Source organism: Tamandua tetradactyla, chromosome 19 (assembly GCF_023851605.1).
Source record: "Tamandua tetradactyla isolate mTamTet1 chromosome 19, mTamTet1.pri, whole genome shotgun sequence".
Lineage (NCBI taxonomy): Eukaryota > Metazoa > Chordata > Mammalia > Pilosa > Myrmecophagidae > Tamandua > Tamandua tetradactyla.
In genome coordinates this window covers 1,845,676-1,867,023 of record NC_135345.1, presented here as the reverse complement: position 1 = coordinate 1,867,023, position 21,348 = coordinate 1,845,676, and the positions used below count along the sequence as shown (strand labels likewise).

At 39.9% G+C, this 21,348-nt stretch overlaps 1 protein-coding gene across 2 annotated transcripts in view; it reads left to right on the top strand.

The window, feature by feature from the left end:
- The window catches only part of POLN (DNA polymerase nu), a 300,052-nt gene that overhangs the window by 205,306 nt on the left and 73,398 nt on the right, over window positions 1-21,348 (top strand). The window contains exon 18 of one of the 2 annotated variants that reach the window (XM_077136233.1): window positions 649-763. In XM_077136233.1, the coding sequence (XP_076992348.1) occupies window positions 649-763 (115 nt within the window). Of the gene's footprint in view, window positions 1-633; window positions 764-21,348 lie in introns of both variants that reach the window. The other variant, XM_077136234.1, reaches the window with a different exon arrangement.

Below are 21,348 nucleotides of genomic sequence, written 5' to 3'. Positions count from 1 at the left end.
GCTGGAACACCTTCCACCACCCCGCCCTGAAATCATCTTGCCCCACCATTATCTAGGCCCCACCCCCCACCCCAGGTCATCTTGGTACCCCTCCCTCCCCCACTTTGTACCTTTGCTCAAATAGCACTTTCTTGATGAGGCTGACATTGGTATTCATACCTGCAACCCCCTATGCCCCCCCCAAACACTCTGTCAATCCCAGAGCCCCTTACCTTTCTCTGTTTTCCCGTTTCATGTATTGTCTTCTAACACACTGAATAATTTACTCTCTCTCCCCCTTGTAGGGTGTATGAGAAAAGATTTTTGTCTGTTTTCTTCTCCAGTGTATCCTAAGAGCAGAGCCTAGCACATTGAAGGCCCATTATAAAATAGTGATATATTTTATCAGTGAATGTATCTAGCCCATCCTGGAGGCACTGCTGGCCTCACCGGAGGCAAAGAGAGGTCTCTTGGTCTTGCAAGCAGGGAATGGCTAGTGGGCCTGAGGCTGAGGATCCCAGCACATGGGAGGTAGGGGCGCTGATGTAGTAGTGAGGAGGGAAGCAAAACGGTAGGAAGTCTGAGGGTTGGTGGGGGAAGACAGTGAGGTAGCAACACTTAAGGATGTCACTGGGAGAATCTGACTTAATACAGAATTCTATTTCACAGACTTTTCACAGATTGAATTGCGCATTCTTGCACACTTATCTGGGGATCCAGAACTTTTGAAGTTATTCCAGGAACCTGAAAGAGATGATGTATTTTCAACCCTGACTTCACAGTGGTAAGATATATGAGCTTATAATATTATCAGATCTGCAAGAATGCTGGCATGATTTTAGCAGCCTGAAGTTATTCCAAGGCTATTTTCATAAGAACAAAATTACATTTTTCTCTGGTAGTTAATCATTTTGAAAAGAGTAGATAACTAGGAAGCCAAGAGTTTCTTAATTATGAAAGAACTAATAGCTTTCACTATGCCAGAGAGTATAATAGAAATATTAGAAAAATCAAAAGTTCAAGTCCTTTGTGCCCTGTAGATAAATGTCAACACAAGTAAACAAAGCCCCATGGTGCTGGGAGTATGAGCCTCCTGCCCCATCAAATGGACTAGGTGTGCACCTGGCTACAGGTAACAGTCTCTGCCCAACATGGCTTACACCATAAGGACAGTGACACAAACTAAAAGAGAATTCCAGAAGCAGATGGCCTCAGGTTTTCTTGGGAGAGTCAACAAATGCCCCATCTTTCCTTCCTGGCACATCGATGCCCTGACATAACAGGTTACCCTTTGTTCCTTCCCTGCCCCACCCCAGTGTCCATTCCCTGAGGACGAGAGCATGTCCGCTCTGCTCACTGTCAGACCATAGTAGTCATGAGGACCCAGCAAGTATCTTTCAAATAAATGAATGAATAGAATAGAATCCAAACTTCCATTTAGACCAGAAAACATCTCTCCAAAACTCCACCTCAACAAGACTCTCATTTGAACAGAAACTTCAGGAAGAAATATTTTGCATAAAGGTGATAGAGGAGTGAGAAAGTTAGTATATACTAAGCTTGATTTTAAAGAATGGTAGTGGAAATTATATTTATGATGGTAACAGCAGGAAAAGCTACAAAAATCAAAGAATAATGAAATATTTGCACAGCATGAGATGACGTGTGCTGGGTGAGTAAGCCACTTTCAGTGGAAAGTGTGTGAGGAGGAAGTGCAGCATGCAGCATTAACCTCACATCCCTGCTACCTCCCGTGTCCTGCAGTGCTTCCTCTCTTTTTCTCTCCACCAGTCCTGGGGACTGCACTCTCCCTGGGGTCTGACCCACTAGCCTCACTGTCCTGTACCTTTTTCCACCTCTGAACCTTTCCGTCAAATCTGCTTTTTGTTCTCGTTGGACTGATCTCATCTCCAAGCCCTCCGTCTACCCTCAGAGGCCCTGCACATAGTTCTGTCGCTCATATTATGCAGTAATTGCTTATCAGTGTCCCTCCTTCCCAGCAAAAGCGGTTAGACTGTGTCTTCCTGATCTTTGATCTTCTCAGAGAGGAGACCAGCACCTTACTGGACAGGCACTCAGGAATTGTCTGTGGGTCAATCAACAAGTCCGTGAAGACATGCAAGGGCTCATATGCCTCTCCACTCAGCCCCCTCGGTACACACCATCCCTTAAGACAGTGCGCTCCTTGACCTTTCCTCCCTCCCTGTCTGCCGCTCTCTCATTCTGAGTAACCCGCATTATCTGCATTCCCATCGTGCAACCTTAGGGTCCTGGAGAAAGTCTTAAAGCGCTGTTAGTCCGCAGTACATCTGACCTAAGACCTGAATAGGGTCTTCATGGTCTCTGCATCTTTTCTCCTCTTGCTCAAACCTTTTTTGAATTTCTAGAAATGTACACCCAAACCTCTTAATCTCAAAGAGGACCTCTCCCTCACTTGAGTGACAAAAGTCAAGGGCCTCAGACATGAGCTACTCAACTTCCTTCCACTGTCTTAGTATTTCTTTACAGGTCATCTTCCCACACTTCAAAGGTTCATGTCTCAAAAGAAGCATCTTCTGTTGCCAAGATAAGGACATCTCTAAGGGTTGCCGTACATTTAAACATCACTGTGAATAGCACCTCCTAGCCTTGTGCGGTGCACAGCCAGCACAGCTCTGCATATTAACCCTCATCCATATTCCCTCTGTTTTTCATATTCACTGTAGCATTGTTAATATCCCCTTGTGGACCTGCTCCTGGCCCTCTGCTGAAAAAAACTGCTTAGGATTGCCGATAACCCTAAAAAGAAATTATTTACTGTTTTGGTACAAAATAAGTGTGCACTTACTCCCCATACTTTCTCACAATGTTTCATTCTTCTTTACATAAAATTTCATTGTTATCTACTTCTGCTTTCCTTTCCATTTGAAACCTGGAACTCATCACATCTAAGACAATGGTTACCTTTCTTCAGGGTGCAGTTGGCCCTGAGATCCAAGGCCAGCAAGGACAGCCTCTTACCTTGTCACCCACCCCACCCAAAGCAAGCACAGAAGAGCTAGAAGACTCTACAGGGTACCTGTACTGATGTGTTAGACCCCTGGCACCTTGGAACCACCCCGTCCTGGTTCTCTTCCTGGCCTCCCTTGCCACTGTTCCTGTGAAAACTCTGCTTTGTTCTGTTTCTGCAGCACTCACCATATATTCTCTTCTTTTTAATTAAGATATAATTCACATGCCATAAAATTCATCCTTTTGAAGTTCATGATTCAGTGATTTTTAGTTTATTCACAAGTTGTGCAACCATCACGTCTATATAATTCTAGTACATTTGCATCACCCCAAAGAACCCTGTACCCATTAGCATTTACTCCCCAGTCACCCTTCCCCAGCCCCTAGGAACCACTAATCTAATTTCTGTCTAAATGGGTTTGCCTATTCTAGATATTTCTTGTAAATGGAATCATATAATATGTGGCTTTTTGTGACTGGCTTCTTTCATTTAGCATAATTTTTTCAAGGTTCATCTACATTGTAAGGTATATTAGAACTTCATTTCTTTTTATGACTGGAAAATATTCCATGTATGAATAGACCACAATTTGCTTATCCATACATCAGTTGATGGACATCTGGGTTGTTTCTACTTTTGGGCTATTATGAATAATGCTGCTGTAAGCATTTATGTATAAGTTTTCATAAGAACATGTTTTCAATTGTTTGGGAAGTATTTCTAGGAGTGGAATTGGTAAGTCATATGGTAATTCTATTTTTAACTTTTAAAAAATGCGTTCATGTAACAGTTACCATTTTAGCCATTTTAAAGTGTACAACTCAGTGGCAAATATGTTCAATTTTTGAGGAACTTCCAAACTGTTCTGCAAAGTAACTGTACCATTATTTTTTTTTTGTATGGGGAAGCACCAGATGACTACACCATTTTACATTCCCACAAGCAATGTATGTAGGTTCCAATCTCTCTGCACCCTTAATATTTGTTATTGTCTGTCTTTTGGGTTATAACCATTCTAGTGGGTATGAAGTAGTATCTTATTGTGGTTTTGATTGTCATTTCCCTTTTGAGTATTGATTTGAGCATCTTTTTATATGTTTGCCATTTACTAGTTGTGTCTCCTTCTCCCTCCACCTTGCACAATGTGCCCTGTGGGGTTTGCTCTCCCTGTCTTCCTCTGTGTGGTTTCTCCCAGAAGAAGTCCTTTCTTAGTTTTGCTTTCCCTCCAAACAGGACTTAAGATAATGTAGGATTTTGTAAAGCATGCAGTAGATTAAATGACACCCTTGCCCTCTATCCAGAGGTATGGGAAGTCTAAGAAGATGGTTCTTGTTTAGGCAGGAAGTGTATTTTTCTTATTTCATTAACTTTTAAGATTTATTGCCATCTTAATGCTTTGAAGAAATAGTGCAGTGGATATTCTTCTTTAGAGTATGTGAGAGAATCTATCTGTGATTCAAAGTAAGTGTTTGTGCATAGATCTCCAAGCGTGTTATTTGTTCAGTCAGCCCAAAGTGACTCTGGTGGTTGCTAACCAACTATTACAGCAAAACATTTTTGTCAAAGTTTTGAGCAGAAGTAGCTAAAGCAATGCTGTGAGAAAAATGCATAGCTAAATGCATTAGCTAAATGCTTACATTAGAAATGAGTAAAGATCTGTAAGTCTAATCTAAGTTTCTAGCTCAAGAAACTAGGAAAAGAAGAACAAAATAAAGTCATGTAAAGGGAAGGAAAGAAATAATACAGATAGAAGAAATTAATGAATTTGAAACTAGAAAACAGAAAATCAGTGAAACAAAGAACTGGTATTTGAAAAAGATCAATCAAATTGATAAACTCTAATAGGACTGACAAAAACAACGGTAAAGAACAGGGGGTGCACGGTTGGTTCAGTGTTAGAATGCTTGTCTGTCATGCAGGAGACCCAAGTTTGAGTCCCAGTCTATGTACTCCAAAACAAAACAAACCAAAAAGTGAAGGAAGAAGTAACGATCTTCAGAATGAAATAGGGATATCACTACAGAGGCTTCAGATGTTTAAAGGATAATAAGGGAATACTATAAACAACTGCCACTCACAGCTTCAACAATTTGGAAAATAGGACAATTTCTCGAAAACTGCAACTACCAAACCCAGCCAACTATCAGGCCCAGCTAAGATAAAATAGATAGCCAGAGTAGTCTTATAATCATTAAAGAAATTGAATTTTAGTTTAAAAGCTCCTGAAAAGAAATTCCTAGATACATAAACTTTCACTGGAGAATTTTATCAAACTTTTAAAGAAGAATTAAGACCAGTTTTTCACAATTTCTTCCAAAACACGGAAGAAAAGGAACACTTCCTAATTTGTTTTATGAAGTCAACATTTCCTTGATGCCAAAGCCATACAAGGAGAGTACAAGAGCAAAAAAATCTACAGATCAATATCATTCATGAATACAGATACAAAATTCCTCCCCAAAATATCAGCAAACTGTATCTAAAATGTATGAAAAGAATTATACATTATGTCCAAGTGGGATTTATTCTAGGTATGGTGGCCTGATTCAACATCTGAAAATCAATAAATATACTCCACTGTATCATCAAGTTAAAAACTAGAAATCATAGAATCATATCAATCAGTGCAGACAAAACATTTGAAAAAATCCAACATCCATTCATGATAAAAATTCTCAGTAAGGTAGTAATAGATGAGAACTACCTCAACTTGGTAAAGAGCATCTACAAAACACCTGCATCTGACATCACACAACATGGAGAAACCAAAATTTAAAACACAGTACCATTTACAGTTGCTCCCAGCATATACACTTAAGACAACATGTACATGGTCAGCCTGCTGAAAATTACAAATTGCTCATAAAAGAAACCAAAGAAGGCCTAAATGGAGAGACATACCATGTTTGTAGAATGGAAGACTGATCATAATAAAGATGTCAGTTCTCCCTACACTGATCTGTAGATTTAATTCAATCACTATTAAAAGGCAAGCAAGAACTGCAGAATTGTAACCCATACCAAACTCTGAAATCTGTTCTACAACTAATTGTTGCAATGTACTTTGAATTTGTTGTTTTTTTGTATATGTTATTTTTCACAAAAAAGAAAAAACAGTTGATTGTGATGATAAATGCACAGCTGTATGATGATATTGTGAACCATTGATTGTACATGTCGGATGATTAAATGGTATGTGAATATATGATATATATCAATAAAAATAAATAATTTTTAAAAAGCAAGCAAGATGATAAACAAATTACTTAAAAAAAAATCAAGCAAGCAAGGTGTTTTTGTAGGCAGACAAGGTTATTCTAAAGAATACAGGCCATAGCATAGATAAAACAATCTCAACAAAGAATGAAGTGGGAGGAATCACTCTACCTGATGTTAAGGCTTTCTGTGTAGCTACAGTAATCAAGACAGTCTGGTATTGGCAAAGACATAAATATACAGATCAGTGGAACAGAAAAGAGAAGGCAGAAATAGACCCACACATATATGCTCAAAAAGATTTTTTGTAAAGGTGCAGAATATCAGGCAGAAAAAATTATCTTCAAATTCATATTATGCTGGCCACTCATAAAGCCAACTTGAAAAGCTCATGTCTATATTAGATGTTGTATATTTTTAATTGTATAAAACTTTCATACATTTTATTAGCTTGTGTTAATTCTTGTGAGAACTTCAAAAATAAGAAGTTTTTACTATTTGGAAGGTGGTTGCTTTAATTCCCTCCCAGCAGTAGTAATCCAGCTTCTGACTTACACTATAATTGGTTGCTGTGGAAATGATTTTTATGATACAAAAGGAGGACTAGAATAGCACATGGTAAAAAGACAGCAAGATCAAAATGCTTTTAAAAATATTTATTCCATGTAAATATGTTATCGTTTGAACGACAAAAATTAAAAAGACAAATCAGTATCATATTATAAGGTACATAGTAACATTTTCAAATAATAATTCCCTTGAAACACCCTTGAGATTATATAGATGATATACAAAAATGAAGATGAGCAGGAAATCTATGAAATCACCTATAAACTCTTGATTTTGTAGATTAGCTTGAAATCCAGAGAGCTGGGATTTGCCCAGGGGATCTGCATCAGAGCTAAGAGCAAACCTCAGAATTGCTGACTCCAGCTTCAGGACTTGAAACTCATGTGAAAAAAACACAGCCATTGTGTACTGCTGGGAGCCAAGACAGGCCACCAAGGCATTTTTTTTTTTACAGTAATCTTTACCACCTGAATAGATGGTTTCCTAAAAATTTTACAAAATGTACATGAAAGAACATTCATTCCTCAGCATACATTCAATACAATATTTTCAGACTGAAACATGAAAGAAAATGTTTTAATTGTAGGCTATATTAGTTTTTCCTTTGCTCAAGATATTCTTTTTTGGTATTTCTCAGAGGTATTTTATTCTAGAAAGGCAAGTGTGGTAAGTAGTATTATTGCCTAGGGCTTCCCTTCCTTGTAGGAAGACATTCTTCCTTACACAGTAGATGTCAGGCTCAGCCCCATGCCTTCCTTTGGTTAATGAAATGTGAGTAGAAGAGACACATATATTTCTGTTCTGTACCTTTAAGAAACTACATGTGGGTCCTTGTGTTTTCTTTTCCCTCTATTGCAATAATTGACAAAAAATTGTTGACAGAAGCTTCTCCATCCTATAAAGGGTGGAGTAACCTCCGATGTAAATGTATGCAGTATGGGTGAGGAATAAACTATTCTTTTTTGTAAGCCACCAAAGTGATTTAATATTGCAACATAAGCTGGCCTATCATGGAATCTGAGGAACTCAATTTCAGAAGTAATTGGCTTCCATAACAAATCCTAAAACATGTGGCACTGGCTATAAGACAAAGTTGCAACCAGTAAGTAAGTGATTATTAGAGGCTGGAGGATAGCAATCCAAGTTATCTAGCTGTGAAACATTTGATAGAACTGCCATATCTTTTAGCTTGGAAGGTAAATCATTGCCCTTATGAGCCTGTGGCTTTAGGCTAAGGTGGGCCAACAAAATGCTAGACCATGCTTTGGTTGCTGTTGTCTGCATTTGACAAGGTGCTACACGAAAGAGACAAACTCAGAAAAGGATTGGCCAATATATGAATGAAAGGGAATAAAGAGAGTCTAGAAATTTGAAGACCTGCACATTTTCCCCCCTGTATCATGACTTCTTTTTTTATTATTATTATTTTAAATATTAAAAAAACCCAAATAAATGCAAACATTCCTATTTTGATCATTCCATTCTACATATATAATCAGTAATTTACAATATCATCACATAGCTGCATATTCATCATCATGATCATTTTTTAGAACATTTGCATCAATTCAGAAAAAGAAATAAAAAGAAAACAGAAAAAAATCATACATACCATACCCCTTACCCCTCCCTTTCATTGATCACTAGCATTTCAATCTAAATTTATTTTAACATTTGTTCCCCCTATTATTTATTTTTATTCCATATGTTTTAGTCGTCTGTTGATACGGTAGATAAAAGGAGCATCAGACACCAGGTTTTCACAATCACACAGTCACACTGTGAAAGCTATATCATTATACAATCATCTTAAAGAAACATGGCTACTGGAACACAGCTCTACATTTTCAGGCAGTTTCCTCCAGCCTCTCCATTACATCTTGACTAACAAGGTGATATCTGTCTAATGCGTAAGAATAACCTCCAGGATAACCTCTTGACTCTGGAATCTCTCAGCCATTGACACTCTGTCTCATTTCACTCTTACCCCTTTTGGTTGAGAGGGTTTTCTCAGTCCCTTGATGCTGAGTCTCAGCTCATTCTAGGGATTTTCTCAATCCCTTGATGCCGAGTCTCAGCTCATTCTAAGACCTGCACATTTTAATTTATAAATTATTCTAACCAGTAAAAGAAAAACCTGAGAAGGCCTTTGAGCAATAAAATCCAATTAAAACACAGCCTATAAACAAGTCAAATGTGTGATATTAATAACTACTGTTAATATCTCTAAAGAATTAAGATGACACCCATAAATCCTTTCAGTTATACAACATATTTCTGGGGAAAACAAAAATCTAGGGGTAGCTCTCCCACAAGTTCCTGATAAATTCACTGAAGTGTAAGGAGAGGGATTTTTCTCCAAATGAATTGTAGGCATGTCCATTGGCACATGGAGCCGATCTGTCAATAGGTGAAAAATGAGTCACATTTCTGAGAGAGAGAGAGAGAGGTACTTCTCAGAGAACCACGAGTGTGGGCTAAAAGATACTGTGATTGTTTGAGACCTAAATCAGTAGTTAAGCCTCAAATCTCTATAGGCAAGAAGTAACCTGGAAAATCTGTTCATCCAGAAGGAGAGCAAATTCTTCAATGCTGTCTTTAGATATAGCCAAGAAGGTAATGTGAAAGGAAGTCTCAGAAGAAGGAGCAAAATCTACTGGAAAGATACTGTCAGGGAGTAAATTTTGGACCTAATCAAGGTCCCTTTCTCACCCCAGAGAAGGGCTCCCCTCAATATTACGCAGTGAAAATTCAGAATTACTATGGGCCAGTAATTTCTATGTGTCTTCCATTCTTCCCCCTTCCAAAAAGGAAAATACAGAGAAATAACTAGAATATATCAGGAAAATAATAAATCAGCAATATGAGAGACTCAGGAAAGGGACTGAAATTTTATAAAAGAATCACACAGAACTACTGGAGTTGAAGACCATAATAACTAAAATGAAAAATGCCCAGGAGAGTTTCAAAAATAGATTAGAGCTTGAAGAAGAATCAGTGAACTCGAAGACAAGACACTTGAAGTGAGCCAGGCTAAGACACATAAAGGAAAAAGAATTACTAACAGCAGAAATAGCCTTAGACACCTCTGAGACATCATCAAGTGCGGCAGTAGATGCATATTCTGGAACTCCAGTAGGAGTCCCAGAAGAAGAAAGAGGAAAAGGAAAAGAAGGAATAGTCAAAGAAATAATGACAGAGAACTTCCCAAACTTAGCAGAAGATGTGAATATGCACATCCAAGAAGCCCAGAGAACAACAAACAGCTTAAACATGAAGAAAAATATACCTCATCATATATTGATCACACGATTGAATACAAAGGACAAGAGAGTTCTGAAAAACTGCAAGAAAAAAGCAATGTACGAGGGAGTCCCAATTAGATTGAATGCCAGTTTCTCATTAGAAACCATGGAGGCAAGAAGGTAGTGGGTTGAAGTACTTAAAGCGCTCAAAGAAAATAACTCCAGCCAAGAACTTTTTATCCAGTGAGACTTAGGATGAGAGAAAGAATAAGACATACCCAGATAACAAAAGCTGAGGGATTACATCACCACTGGGACCTGCCCTACCAGCAATGCTAAAGTTAATTCTTCAGACAGAAAAGAAAAGCCATTGGACAATGGTTCAAAGCAGCCTGAAGAAATAAAGAGTGTGGTAAAGGTAGCCATTTGGGTAATTATAAATGCCAGTATTATTGTAGTGTATTGTTTGGTATGTAACTCCACTTCTTACTTTCTACATGTGCTTAAATGGAAACACATAAAAAGTTATGATAAATATATATTTTTGAAATGCAATGTTCAAATATGTAAGTGGTAACAAGTAGAAAAAAATGGTGTTGGTAGGACAGAGGGTTATAGGAAAAGTATATGTGTGTGCTATTGAAGTTCAGTTGGGATCAAACCAAATACCATAATCATAACTTTATATATTTAGTATGTTAAGTTTTTTTTTTTTTTTTTTTTTTTAAAGGAAAGACAGAGAGAAGGAAGGAAGGATAGAAGGAAGGAAGAGAGGAAGAAAGGGAAACATCTTTTAAACATTTTCTTGTTTTATTGTATTTTGTTTCTCCGTTTTCGTTACATGGGCTGGGGCCGGGAATCGAACCGAGGTCCTCCGGCATAGCAGGCAAGCACTTTGCCCGCTGAGCCACCGCGGCCCGCCCTAGTATGTTAAGTTTTAACACCATGGTAACCACAAGAAAAATAGATGAAAAACATATTAACATAGAAATATACCTTTGAAGAATGACCCACACTCCTGTTTATGTCTAGCTCTTACATTTATTTGATTTTTTGTGTTGCACCATATTGAGTTCCTTAGAAGGCAACACAAAAAATCATATAAATGTAAAAGCTAGACATTAACAGAAGTGAGGGTCAAAAAAGGTATAAGACTTACAAAGGTCAAAAAGCAAAATGGCAGAAAAAAGTCTCGTATTTGCAGTAACGACTTTAAATATAAATGGATTAAACTCTCCAGTCAAAAGGTAGAGATTGAGAGAATGGCTAAAAAAAGCATGACTCAGCTGTATGCTGTCCTCAGGAGACTCCCATAAATACAAAGATACAAGTAGGTAGAAGGTGAAAGGATGGAAAAATATATATACCATGCAGGTAGTAACCAAAAGAGAGCTGTGTATGGTGTGCTGGTTTGAAAGTATTATGTACCCCAGAAAAGCCATATTTCAATTCTGATTCAATCTTGTGGGAACAGCTGTTTCTTTTAATCCTGATATGTACTGTATGTACTGTAGCATGGAAACTTTTGATTCGATTGTCTCCACAGAGAGGTGACATGCCCATTTGTGGGTGTGACCCTTTGATTAGATGGAGATGTGACTCCACCATTCCAGGTGTGTCTTGATTAGTTTACTGGAAGCCTTTAAAAGAGGAGACATTTTGGAGAGAGCCAGAAATGACAGAAGCAACAGAGCCAACAGAGGTAGAACCTACAGAAACCTCAGAGCAGAGCTGACACAGATGCCAACACTTGGAGAACAGAAATATGAATGTTTGGAGATGTTTGGAGCCCAAGATATCACCATGAGATGCTAAGCAAGCTGAAACCTGGAGAGAGCCAAAGGAAGCGTGAGATGAAAGCCAGCCCCAGAGAATCAAAGTGAGGAACCCCACAGGAGCAGAGACTAAAAGCAACAGAGCCCAGAAGCAAGGGACCAGCAGATGCCAGCTACTTGACTTCCCAGCTTACAGAGGTGTTGCAGACCCATAGGACTTCTGTCATGGTCAGGCTCATGTGTCAACTTGGCCAAGTGGTGGTACCTGTTTGGTTGGGCAAGTGCTGGTCTGTCTGTTATGATGAGGACATTTCATAGAATTAAATCATGATCATGTCAACTGCATCCACAGCTGATTCCATTTGTAATCAGCCAAAGGGGAGTGTCTTCTGCAATGAGTGTTGCTTAATCTAATCACTGGAAGCCTTTTAAGGAGGATTCAGAGGAAACAGGCTCTCTTCCTGCTTCAGCTGGCAAGCCTCTCCTGTGGAGTTCGTCCAGACCCTCCATCGGAATCGTCAGCTTCACAGCCTACCCTGCAGATTTTGGACTCTGCATTCCCACGGTCACGTGAGACACTTTTATAAATTTTATGTTTGCGAGTGTTCCTTGGTGATTCTGTTTCTCTAGAGAACCCTAACTAATACATCTTGGTATCAGGAGTGGTTTTTAAGAAACAGAATCTTAAAAATGGGTTTTTATGCATGGTTTTCTACTCTGACAGGACTCAAAGGTACTAAGAACTCTGATTCCCATAATCAAGATGACACTACCAATCCATGGAGTGAGTTGGCAAAAAAGATAGTCAAAATATCACCATTAGATTCTCCTAATGCTTCGCTTGTATGAAGCCAGGCTCTGGGAGATAATGTTTTTGACACCTTTACAGTTTTGTGGAAATAAGAGGTATAGAGATGTTCGCTGGTTATTGTTAAATACACTGGCTACATTAAGGAGTGAAAGGGATGGGCTTAAAGGCTTCAAACGAGACGTTTAAGCGCCATCTGACAGATGTAGACATTTCTATGAGTATCCTGAAGGAAAATCTTATTTCCTGTAGCTGAAGACTTGAGATCTCTGAAAATCAGACTCAGAATCTTATTGTTAAGAGTAACAGCTTTGCAATGTAAACTGAAATCTCAGTGTTGCATGGTGTCTGCCGTTAAAGTGAGGGCATTGATTGGAAAGGAGTGGGACCCTGAAAAATGGGATGGTGACATATGGATTGATAATGATGTTGGGGGAGAGGTTGAAATCCTAGGCCATGCTGAGTCTTCTCTAGATAGCCCTGTAATAGTTTACCCTGAGGACATAACCGCCCCACCTCCTTGCCTGCCTTGAGGACTTGGCCACCCAACCTGTTCCTGAAGGGATTAACCTTAGAGTGATTAATCCTGTTTCACCAGATGAAACTGCAAATGAAGGCCCTGAAGCAAATGGCTTGGAAGATATTTCAAAATCTTTTCATGACCCACCCCCACCACCCCTCATTTCTTCCAGACCTATAACTAGACTAAAGTCCCAACAGGCCCCTAAAGGTGAGATACAAAGTATCACACATGAGGAGGTACATTATACTCCAAAAGAACTGTGTGAGTTTTACAGTTTATATAGACAGAAATCAGGGGAATATGTCTGGCAATGGACTTTAAGGGTATGGGATAATGGTGGGAGGAATATAAGACTGGATCAGGCTGAATTTATTGATATGGGCCCACTAAGCAGAGATTCTGCATTCAGTGTTATAGCTTGAGCGGTTAGAAAAGGTGTTAACAGTTTGTTTGGATGGTTGGTTGAAACATGGATCAAATGGTGGCCAACATTACCTGAGGTTGAAATGCCAGAACTGCCCTGGTATAATGTGGATGAAGAGATTCAGAGGCTTAGAGAGATTGGAATGTTAGAGTGGATTTATCATGCAAAGCCTGCTCTTACACCCCAGGAATGTCTAGAGAATGCACCTTTTACCAGAACAGTGAGAAATAAATTTGTGAGACTAGCACCATCATCCCTGAAGAGCTCTGTGGTTGCACTTCTCTATAGGTCAGATATTACTATAGGAACTGCTGTCACTGAGGTGGAATCCTTAAACACAATGGGGATGACAGGATTCCGAGTTGGCAGAAGCCAGGTGACAGCACTTAATTGCCAAAGACAGGGTAGACGTAGCTATTATAATAGACAGCAAACTCAAATTAGGAGTCAAAATTATATGGCTTACAGAGATTTGTGGCATTGGCTAGTAAATCATAGGGTACCTAGAAATACTATAGAAGGGCAGTTTACTAAATTCTTGTTCGAGCTGTAGAAACAAAAGAGTTCCAGGTCAAGTGAACAGAAGTCTAACCTGAATTACAAAAATACAGAGTCATGGCCCCTTAATCAATTTCCAGACTTGAAACAATTTACAGACCCAGAACCCCTTGAATGAAGGGAGGCTAGGTCCCTTTGGGGGAGAACCCTGTTACACTGCCACAAATTTATGCTGTTAATCCTCTTCCAAGCCTTCCCCAAGGAGATTGGCCTTTTACCAGGGTAACTGTACACTGGGGAAAAGGAAATGATCAGATATTTCGGGATTATTAGACACTGATTCAGAAGTGATATTAATTCCAGGAGACCCAAAACATCACTCTGGTCCACCAGTCAGAGTAGGGGCTTATGGAGGCCTGGTGATCAATGGAGTTTTAGCTCAGGTCCATCTCACAGTGGGTCCAGTGGGCCCCCAGACCCATTTTGTAGTTATTTCCCCAGTTTCAGAATGTATAATTGGTATAGACATACTAAGCAACTGGTAGAATCCCCACATTGGCTCTTGGCTCTCTAACTTGTGCAGTGAGGGCTATAATGGTGGGAAAGGCCAGGTGGAAGGTACTAGAACTGCCCCAACCAAGCAAAATAGTAAATCAGAAGCAATACTGGATTCCTGGAGGGATTGCAGAGATGACTGCCACTCTTAAGGACTTGAAGGATGCAGAGGTGGTGATTCCCACCACATCCCCATTCAACTCTCCTACTTGGCCTGTGCAGAAAACAAATGGGTCTTGGAGGATGACAGTGGAGTATCATAAGCTCAACCAGGTGGTAACTCCCATTGCAGCTGCTGTTCCAGATGTTGTATCATTGCGTGAGCAAATCAATACATCCCCTGGTACCTGATATGCAGCTATTGATCTGGCAAATGCTTTTTTCTCAATAGCTATTAGTAAGGACCACCAGAAGCAGTTTGCTTTCAGCTGGCAAGGTCACCAGATGAAACTGCAAATGAAGGCCCTGAAGCAAATGGCTTGGAAGATATTTCTAATTCTTTTCATGACCCACCCCTATGACCCCTCATTTCTTCCAGACCTATGACTAGACTAAAGTCCCAACAGGACTGTTCTAGTTTGCTAGCTGCCAGAACGCAACACACCAAAGATGGATTGGCTTTTTTTTTCCTTTTTTTAAAAAATTTTTTATTAATTAAAAAAAACAATTACAGGAAATAAACACAAACATTCTTAGTATATGCTCATTCCGTTCTACATATATAATCAGTAATTCACAATATCATCACATAGTTGCATATTCATCATCATGATCATTTCTTAGAACATTTGCATCAATTAAGAAAAAGAAATAAAAAGATAACAGAAAAATAAAACAAAAACAGAAAAAAAATTTACATACCATACCCCTTACCCTTACCCTTCCCTTTCATTGATCACTAGCATTTCAATCTAAATTTATTTTAACATTTCTTCCCACTATTATTTATTTTTATTCCATATGTTCACTCGTCTGTTGACAAGGTAGATAAAAGGAGCATCACACACAAGGTTTTCAAAATCACACAGTCACATCGTGAAAGCTATATCATTATACATTTTCAGGCAGTTCCCTCCAGCCTCTCCATTACATTTTAGATAACAAGGTGATATCTACTTAATGCGTAAGAATAACCTCCAGGATAACGTCTCAACTCTGTTTGGAATCTCTCAGCCGTTGACACTTCATCTCATTTCACTCTTCCCGCATTTGGTGGAGAAGGTTTTCTCAGTTCCTTGATGCTGGGTCTCAGCTCATTCTAGAGTTTTTCTCAATCCCTTGATGCTGAGTCTCAGGTCATTCTGGGATTTCTGTCCCACGTTGCCAGGGAGGTCCACACCCCTGGGAGTCATGTCCCACGTAGACAAGGGGAGGGTGGTGAGTTTGCTTGTTGTGTTGGCTGGAGAGGGATTGGCTTTTAATAAAAGGGGATTTATTTTATTAGTTCTTCAGAGGAAAGGCAGCTAACTTTCCACTGAGGTTCTTTCTTACATGGAAGGCACAAGATGGTCTCTGCTGGTCTTCTCTCCAGGCCCCTGGGTTCCAACAACTTTCCCCAGGGTGACTTCTTTCTGCATCTCCAAAGGCCCGGGCTAAGCTGCTAGTGCTGAGATGAGGAATGCTGAGCTGCTTAGGCTGTGCTACATTGCGTTCTCTCATTTAAGCACCAGCCAATTAAGTCAAACATCACTCATTACAGCAGACACGCCTCCTAGCCGACTGCAGATGTAATTAGCAACAGATAAGGTACACGTACCATTGGCTTGTGTCCGCAGCAGCAGAACTAAGTATGCTCACCTGGCCAAGCTGACAACTGAATCTAACTAACACAAGGACTTTCACTGTCCTACCTCAGGGGTATATCAACTCTCCAGCTATGTCATAATCTTGTCCGCAGGGACCTTGATTGTTACTCCCTCGCACAAAACATCACACTGGTCCATTATATTGATGATATCATGTTAATTGGACCTAGTGAGCAAGAAGTAGCAACTAGTCTAGACTTACTAGTAAGGCATTTGCGTGTCAGAGGATGGGTGATAAATCAAAAAAAAAATACAGGGGACACCACCTAGATAAATTTCTAGGTGGTGTAGGGTATGTCAAGATATCCCTTCTAAGGTGAAGGATAAGTTGCTGCATCTGGCCCCTCCTACGGCCAAAAAAAGAGGCACAATGCGTAGTTGGTCTCTTTGGATTTTGGCGACAACATATCCCTCATTTGGGTGTGCTACTCCGGCCCATTTATCGAGTAACCAGAAAAGCTGCTAATTTTGTGTGGGGACCTAAACAAGAAGAGCCTCTGTGACAGGTCCAGGCTGCTGTACAAGATGCCCTGCCACTTGGGCCGTACGATTCAGCAAATCCAATGATTCTGGAAGTGTCAGTGGCAAATAGAGATGCTGTCTGGAGCCTTTGGCAGGCCTCTATAGGAGAATCACAATGCAGACCCTTAGGATTTTGGAGCAAAGCCTTACCATCTGCTGCAGATAACTACTGTCCTTTTGAGAAACAGCTTTTGGCCTGCTACTGGACCTTAGTAGAGACTGAATGCTTAACCATGGGCCACCAAGTTACCATGAGACCTGAGTTGCCTATCATGAGCTGGGTGTTGTCTGACCCACCAAGCCATAAAGTTGGGCGTGAGCAGCAGCACTCTATTGTAAAATGGCAATGGTATATATGAGATAGGACCAGAGCAGGTCCTGAAGGCACAAGTAAGTTACATGAAGAAGTGTCCCAAATGCCCATGGTCTCCACTCCTGCCACATTGCCTTCTCTTTCCCAGACAAGAGATATGGCCTCTTGGGGAGTTCCTTACAGTGAATTGACTGAGGAAGAGAAAACTCAGGCCTGGTTTACAGATGGTTCAGCACGATATGCAGGTACCACCCAAAAGTGAACAGCTGCAGCACTACAATCCCTTTCTGGGGTGTCCTTGAAGGACAGTGATGAGGGGAAATCCTCCCAGTAGGCAGAACTTTGAGCAGTGCACCTGGTTGTTCATTTTGCTTGGAAGGAGAACTGGCCAGAGGTGCATTTGTATACGGACTTACAGGCTGTTGCTAATGGTTTGGCTGGATGGTCAGGGACTTGGAAAGACCATAATTGGAAAACTGGTGACAAAGAGGTCTGGGGAAGAAGTATGTGGATAGACCTTTCTGAGTGGGCTAGAAACATGAAGATATTTGTGTCCCATGTGAATGCACACTAGAGGGTGACTTCAGCAGAGGAAGGTTTTAATAATCAAGTGGATAAGATGACCCGTTCTGTGGATACCAGTCAGCCTCTTTCCCCAGCAACTCCTGTCATTGCCCAATGGGCTCATGGACAAAGTGGTCATGGTGGTAGGGATGGAGGTTATGCATGGGCTCAACAACATGGACTTCCACTCACCAAGGCTGACTTGGCTACAGCCACTGCTGAGTGCCCAATCTGCCAGCAGCAGAGACCTATACTCAGCCCCCGATATGGCAGCATTCCCCGAGGTGACCAGCCAGCTACATGGTGGCAGGTTGATAACATTGGACCACTCCCTTCATGGAACGGGCAGCAATTTGTTCTAACTGGAATAGACACATACTCTGGATATGGGTTTGCTTTCCCTGCACGCAATTCTTCTGCCAAAGCTACCATCCGTGGGCTTATAGAATACCTTATCCATTGTCATGGTATTCCACACAGCATTGCTTCTGATCAAGGAACACACTTCACAGGAAATGAAGTGCGGGAATGAGCACATGCTCATGGAATTCTCTGGTCTTACCATGTTCCCCATCATCCAGAAGCAGCTGGATTGATAGAACGGTGGAGTGGCCTTTTGAAAACTCAATTACGGTGCCAACTAGGTAGCAATACCTTGAAAGGCTAAGGTAATGTTCTCCAGGAAGCTGTATATGCTCTGAATCAGCATCTGCTGTATGGTGCTGTTTTTCCCATAGCCAGGATCCATAGGTCCAGGAACCAAGGGGTGGAAATGGGAGTGGTACCACTCACTGTTACCCCTAGTGATCTACTAGGAAAATTTTTGCTTCCTATCCATGTGACCCTGAGCTCTGCTGGTCTGCAGGTTTTCGTTCTGAAACGGGGAGTGCTTCCACCACGAGAAACAACAATGATTCCATTGAACTAGAATCTAAGACTGCCACCTGGTCACTTTGGGTTACTTATGCCACTGGATCAACAAGCCAAAAAGGGGATTACATTATTGTCTGGGATGATTGACCCTGAGTATCAGGGGGAAGTAGAACTGCAACTACATAATGGAGGTAAAGAAGAGTTTTCTTGGGCCACAGTGGCTCAGCAGGCAGGAATGCTTGCCTGCGATGCCAGAGGACCCAGGTTTGACTCCTGATGCCTGCCCATGTTAAAAAAAAAAAAAAAAAAAGGAAAGAAGAGTTTTCTTGGAATATAGGAGATCCCCTAGGGCGTCTTTTAGTACTACCATGCCCTGTGATTAAAATCAATGGAAAACTGCAACAACCCAATCCAAACAGGACTACCAATGGCTCTGAAACTTCAGGAATGAAGATTTGGGTCACCCCACCAGGCAAACAACCACGGCCACCAGGCAAACAACCACGGCCAGCTGAAGTGCTTGCTGAGAGTAAAGGGAACATGGAATGAGTAGTTGAAGAAGGTAGTGATAAATATGAACTTTGACCATGTGATCAGTTACAGAAACGAGGACTGTAATGCTGTTTTGTTCATGTTGTACTATTTAAGTTGTAAGATATCAAGTTGAAGAATGAATATTACCCAAGGATTTGCACCCTATTCTGGAGAGATTTAATGTGTTTCCAGTTATGTGCAGGACAGTTGAGTATTGTTAGGTGAAAGAAAAAGTGTGTGTTTTATTGTTTTTTATTTAGAAATCAGGTATGGTTTAAAGTGGTATGTATAGCTGCCAAGTTGACAAGGGGTGGACTGTCATGGTCAGGTTCATGTGTCAAGTTGGTCAAGTGGTGGTACCTGTTTGTCTGGTTGGGGAAGTGCTGGCCTGTCTGTTGCGATGAGGACATTTCATAGAATTAAATCATGATCATGTCAGCTGCATCCACAGCTGATTCCATTTGTAATCAACCAAAGGAGAGTGTCTTCTGCAATGAGTGATGGTTAATCTAATCACTGGAAGCCTTTTAAGGAGGATTCAGAGGAGAGAAGCTCTCTTCCTGCTTCGGCTGGTGAGCCTCTCCTGTGAAGTTCGTCCAGACCCTCCATCGGAATCGTCAGCTTCACAGCCTACCCTGTGGATTTTCGGCTCTGCCTTCCCATGGTCACATTAGACACTTTTATAAATTTTGTATTTACGAGTGTTCCCTGTTGATTCTGTTTCTCTAGAGAACCATAACTAATACACCTTCCTTGAATCAAAGTATTCTTTCCTGAATGTCTTAGCTTGGACATTTTTATAGGTTTAGAACTATAAACTTGTAACTTATTAAATTCCCCTGTTTTTAAAAGCTATTCATCCCACTCTGGCAGCTTGCCAACTAGAACAGGTAGCTATACTAATATTGAATAAGATAGACTTTGAGTCAAACACCGTTATGAGGGACAAAAATGGTCATATACTGATAAAGGGGACAATTCAACAGGAAGATATAACAATTATAAATATTTATGCATCTAATAGCAGAGCCCCAAAATATATGAAGCAAATACTGGCAAATTTGAAGGGAGAAATTGATGATTCTACGTTAATATTAGGAGACATCTAATCAGAATATCAATAAGGAAGTACAAGACTTCAATAATACCCTAAATCAACTAGACCTAGCAGACATATATAGAACACTTCACCCAACAAAAACAGAATGCACATTCTTTTTGAGTGTGTATGAATCATTCTCTAGGATGGACCATATGTTGAGTCACAAGACAAGTCTCAATAAATTCAAAAATATTGAAATCATACAATGTATATTCTCTGACTACAACAGAATGAAGTTAGAAATCAATAACAGAGGGGAAACTGGAAAATTCACAAATATATGGAAATTAAACAACTTATTCTTAAAGAACCAGTAGGTTAAGGAGGAAATCAGAAGTGAAATTAGGAAATATCTTGTGGCAAATGAAAATGAAAATACAACATACCAAAATTTATAGGATGCAGCAAAGGCAGTATTGAGAGGAAATATACATTTAGAGCTATACGTGCTCTAAATGCTTCTATTGAAAAAGAAGAAAGACCCTAAATCAGAGACCTAGTCTCACAACTGGAAGAACTAGAAAAAGAAGAGCAAACTAACCCCAAAGTGACCAGAATAAAAGAAATAAAAAAGATTTGATGAAGATAAGTGAAATAGAAAAAAAAGAAGAAAAAACAAAAAAAAAAATAATAGAGATCATCAACAAAACCAAAAGTTGGTTCTTTGAAAAGATCAATAAAATTGACAAACTTTTAGCTAGACTGACAAAGAAAAAAAGAAAGGATACAAATATATGTCAGAAATGAAAAGGGGGGACATTACTACTGACCACACTGAAATAAAATAAAAGGACTATAAGAGGATACTATTAACAACTGCACTCAAATAAATTAGTTAATCTAGATGAAATATCCACATTTTTAGAAACACATATTACCTACACTGACTCAAGAAGAATTACAAGATCTCAACAAACCAATTACTAGTAAAGAGATTGAGTCAGTATCAAAAACCTCCCAACTAAGAAAAGCCCAGGACCAGATGATTTCACAGGGCAATTATGCCAAACATTCTAAGAAGATTGAACTCCAATTCCCACTCAAACTTTT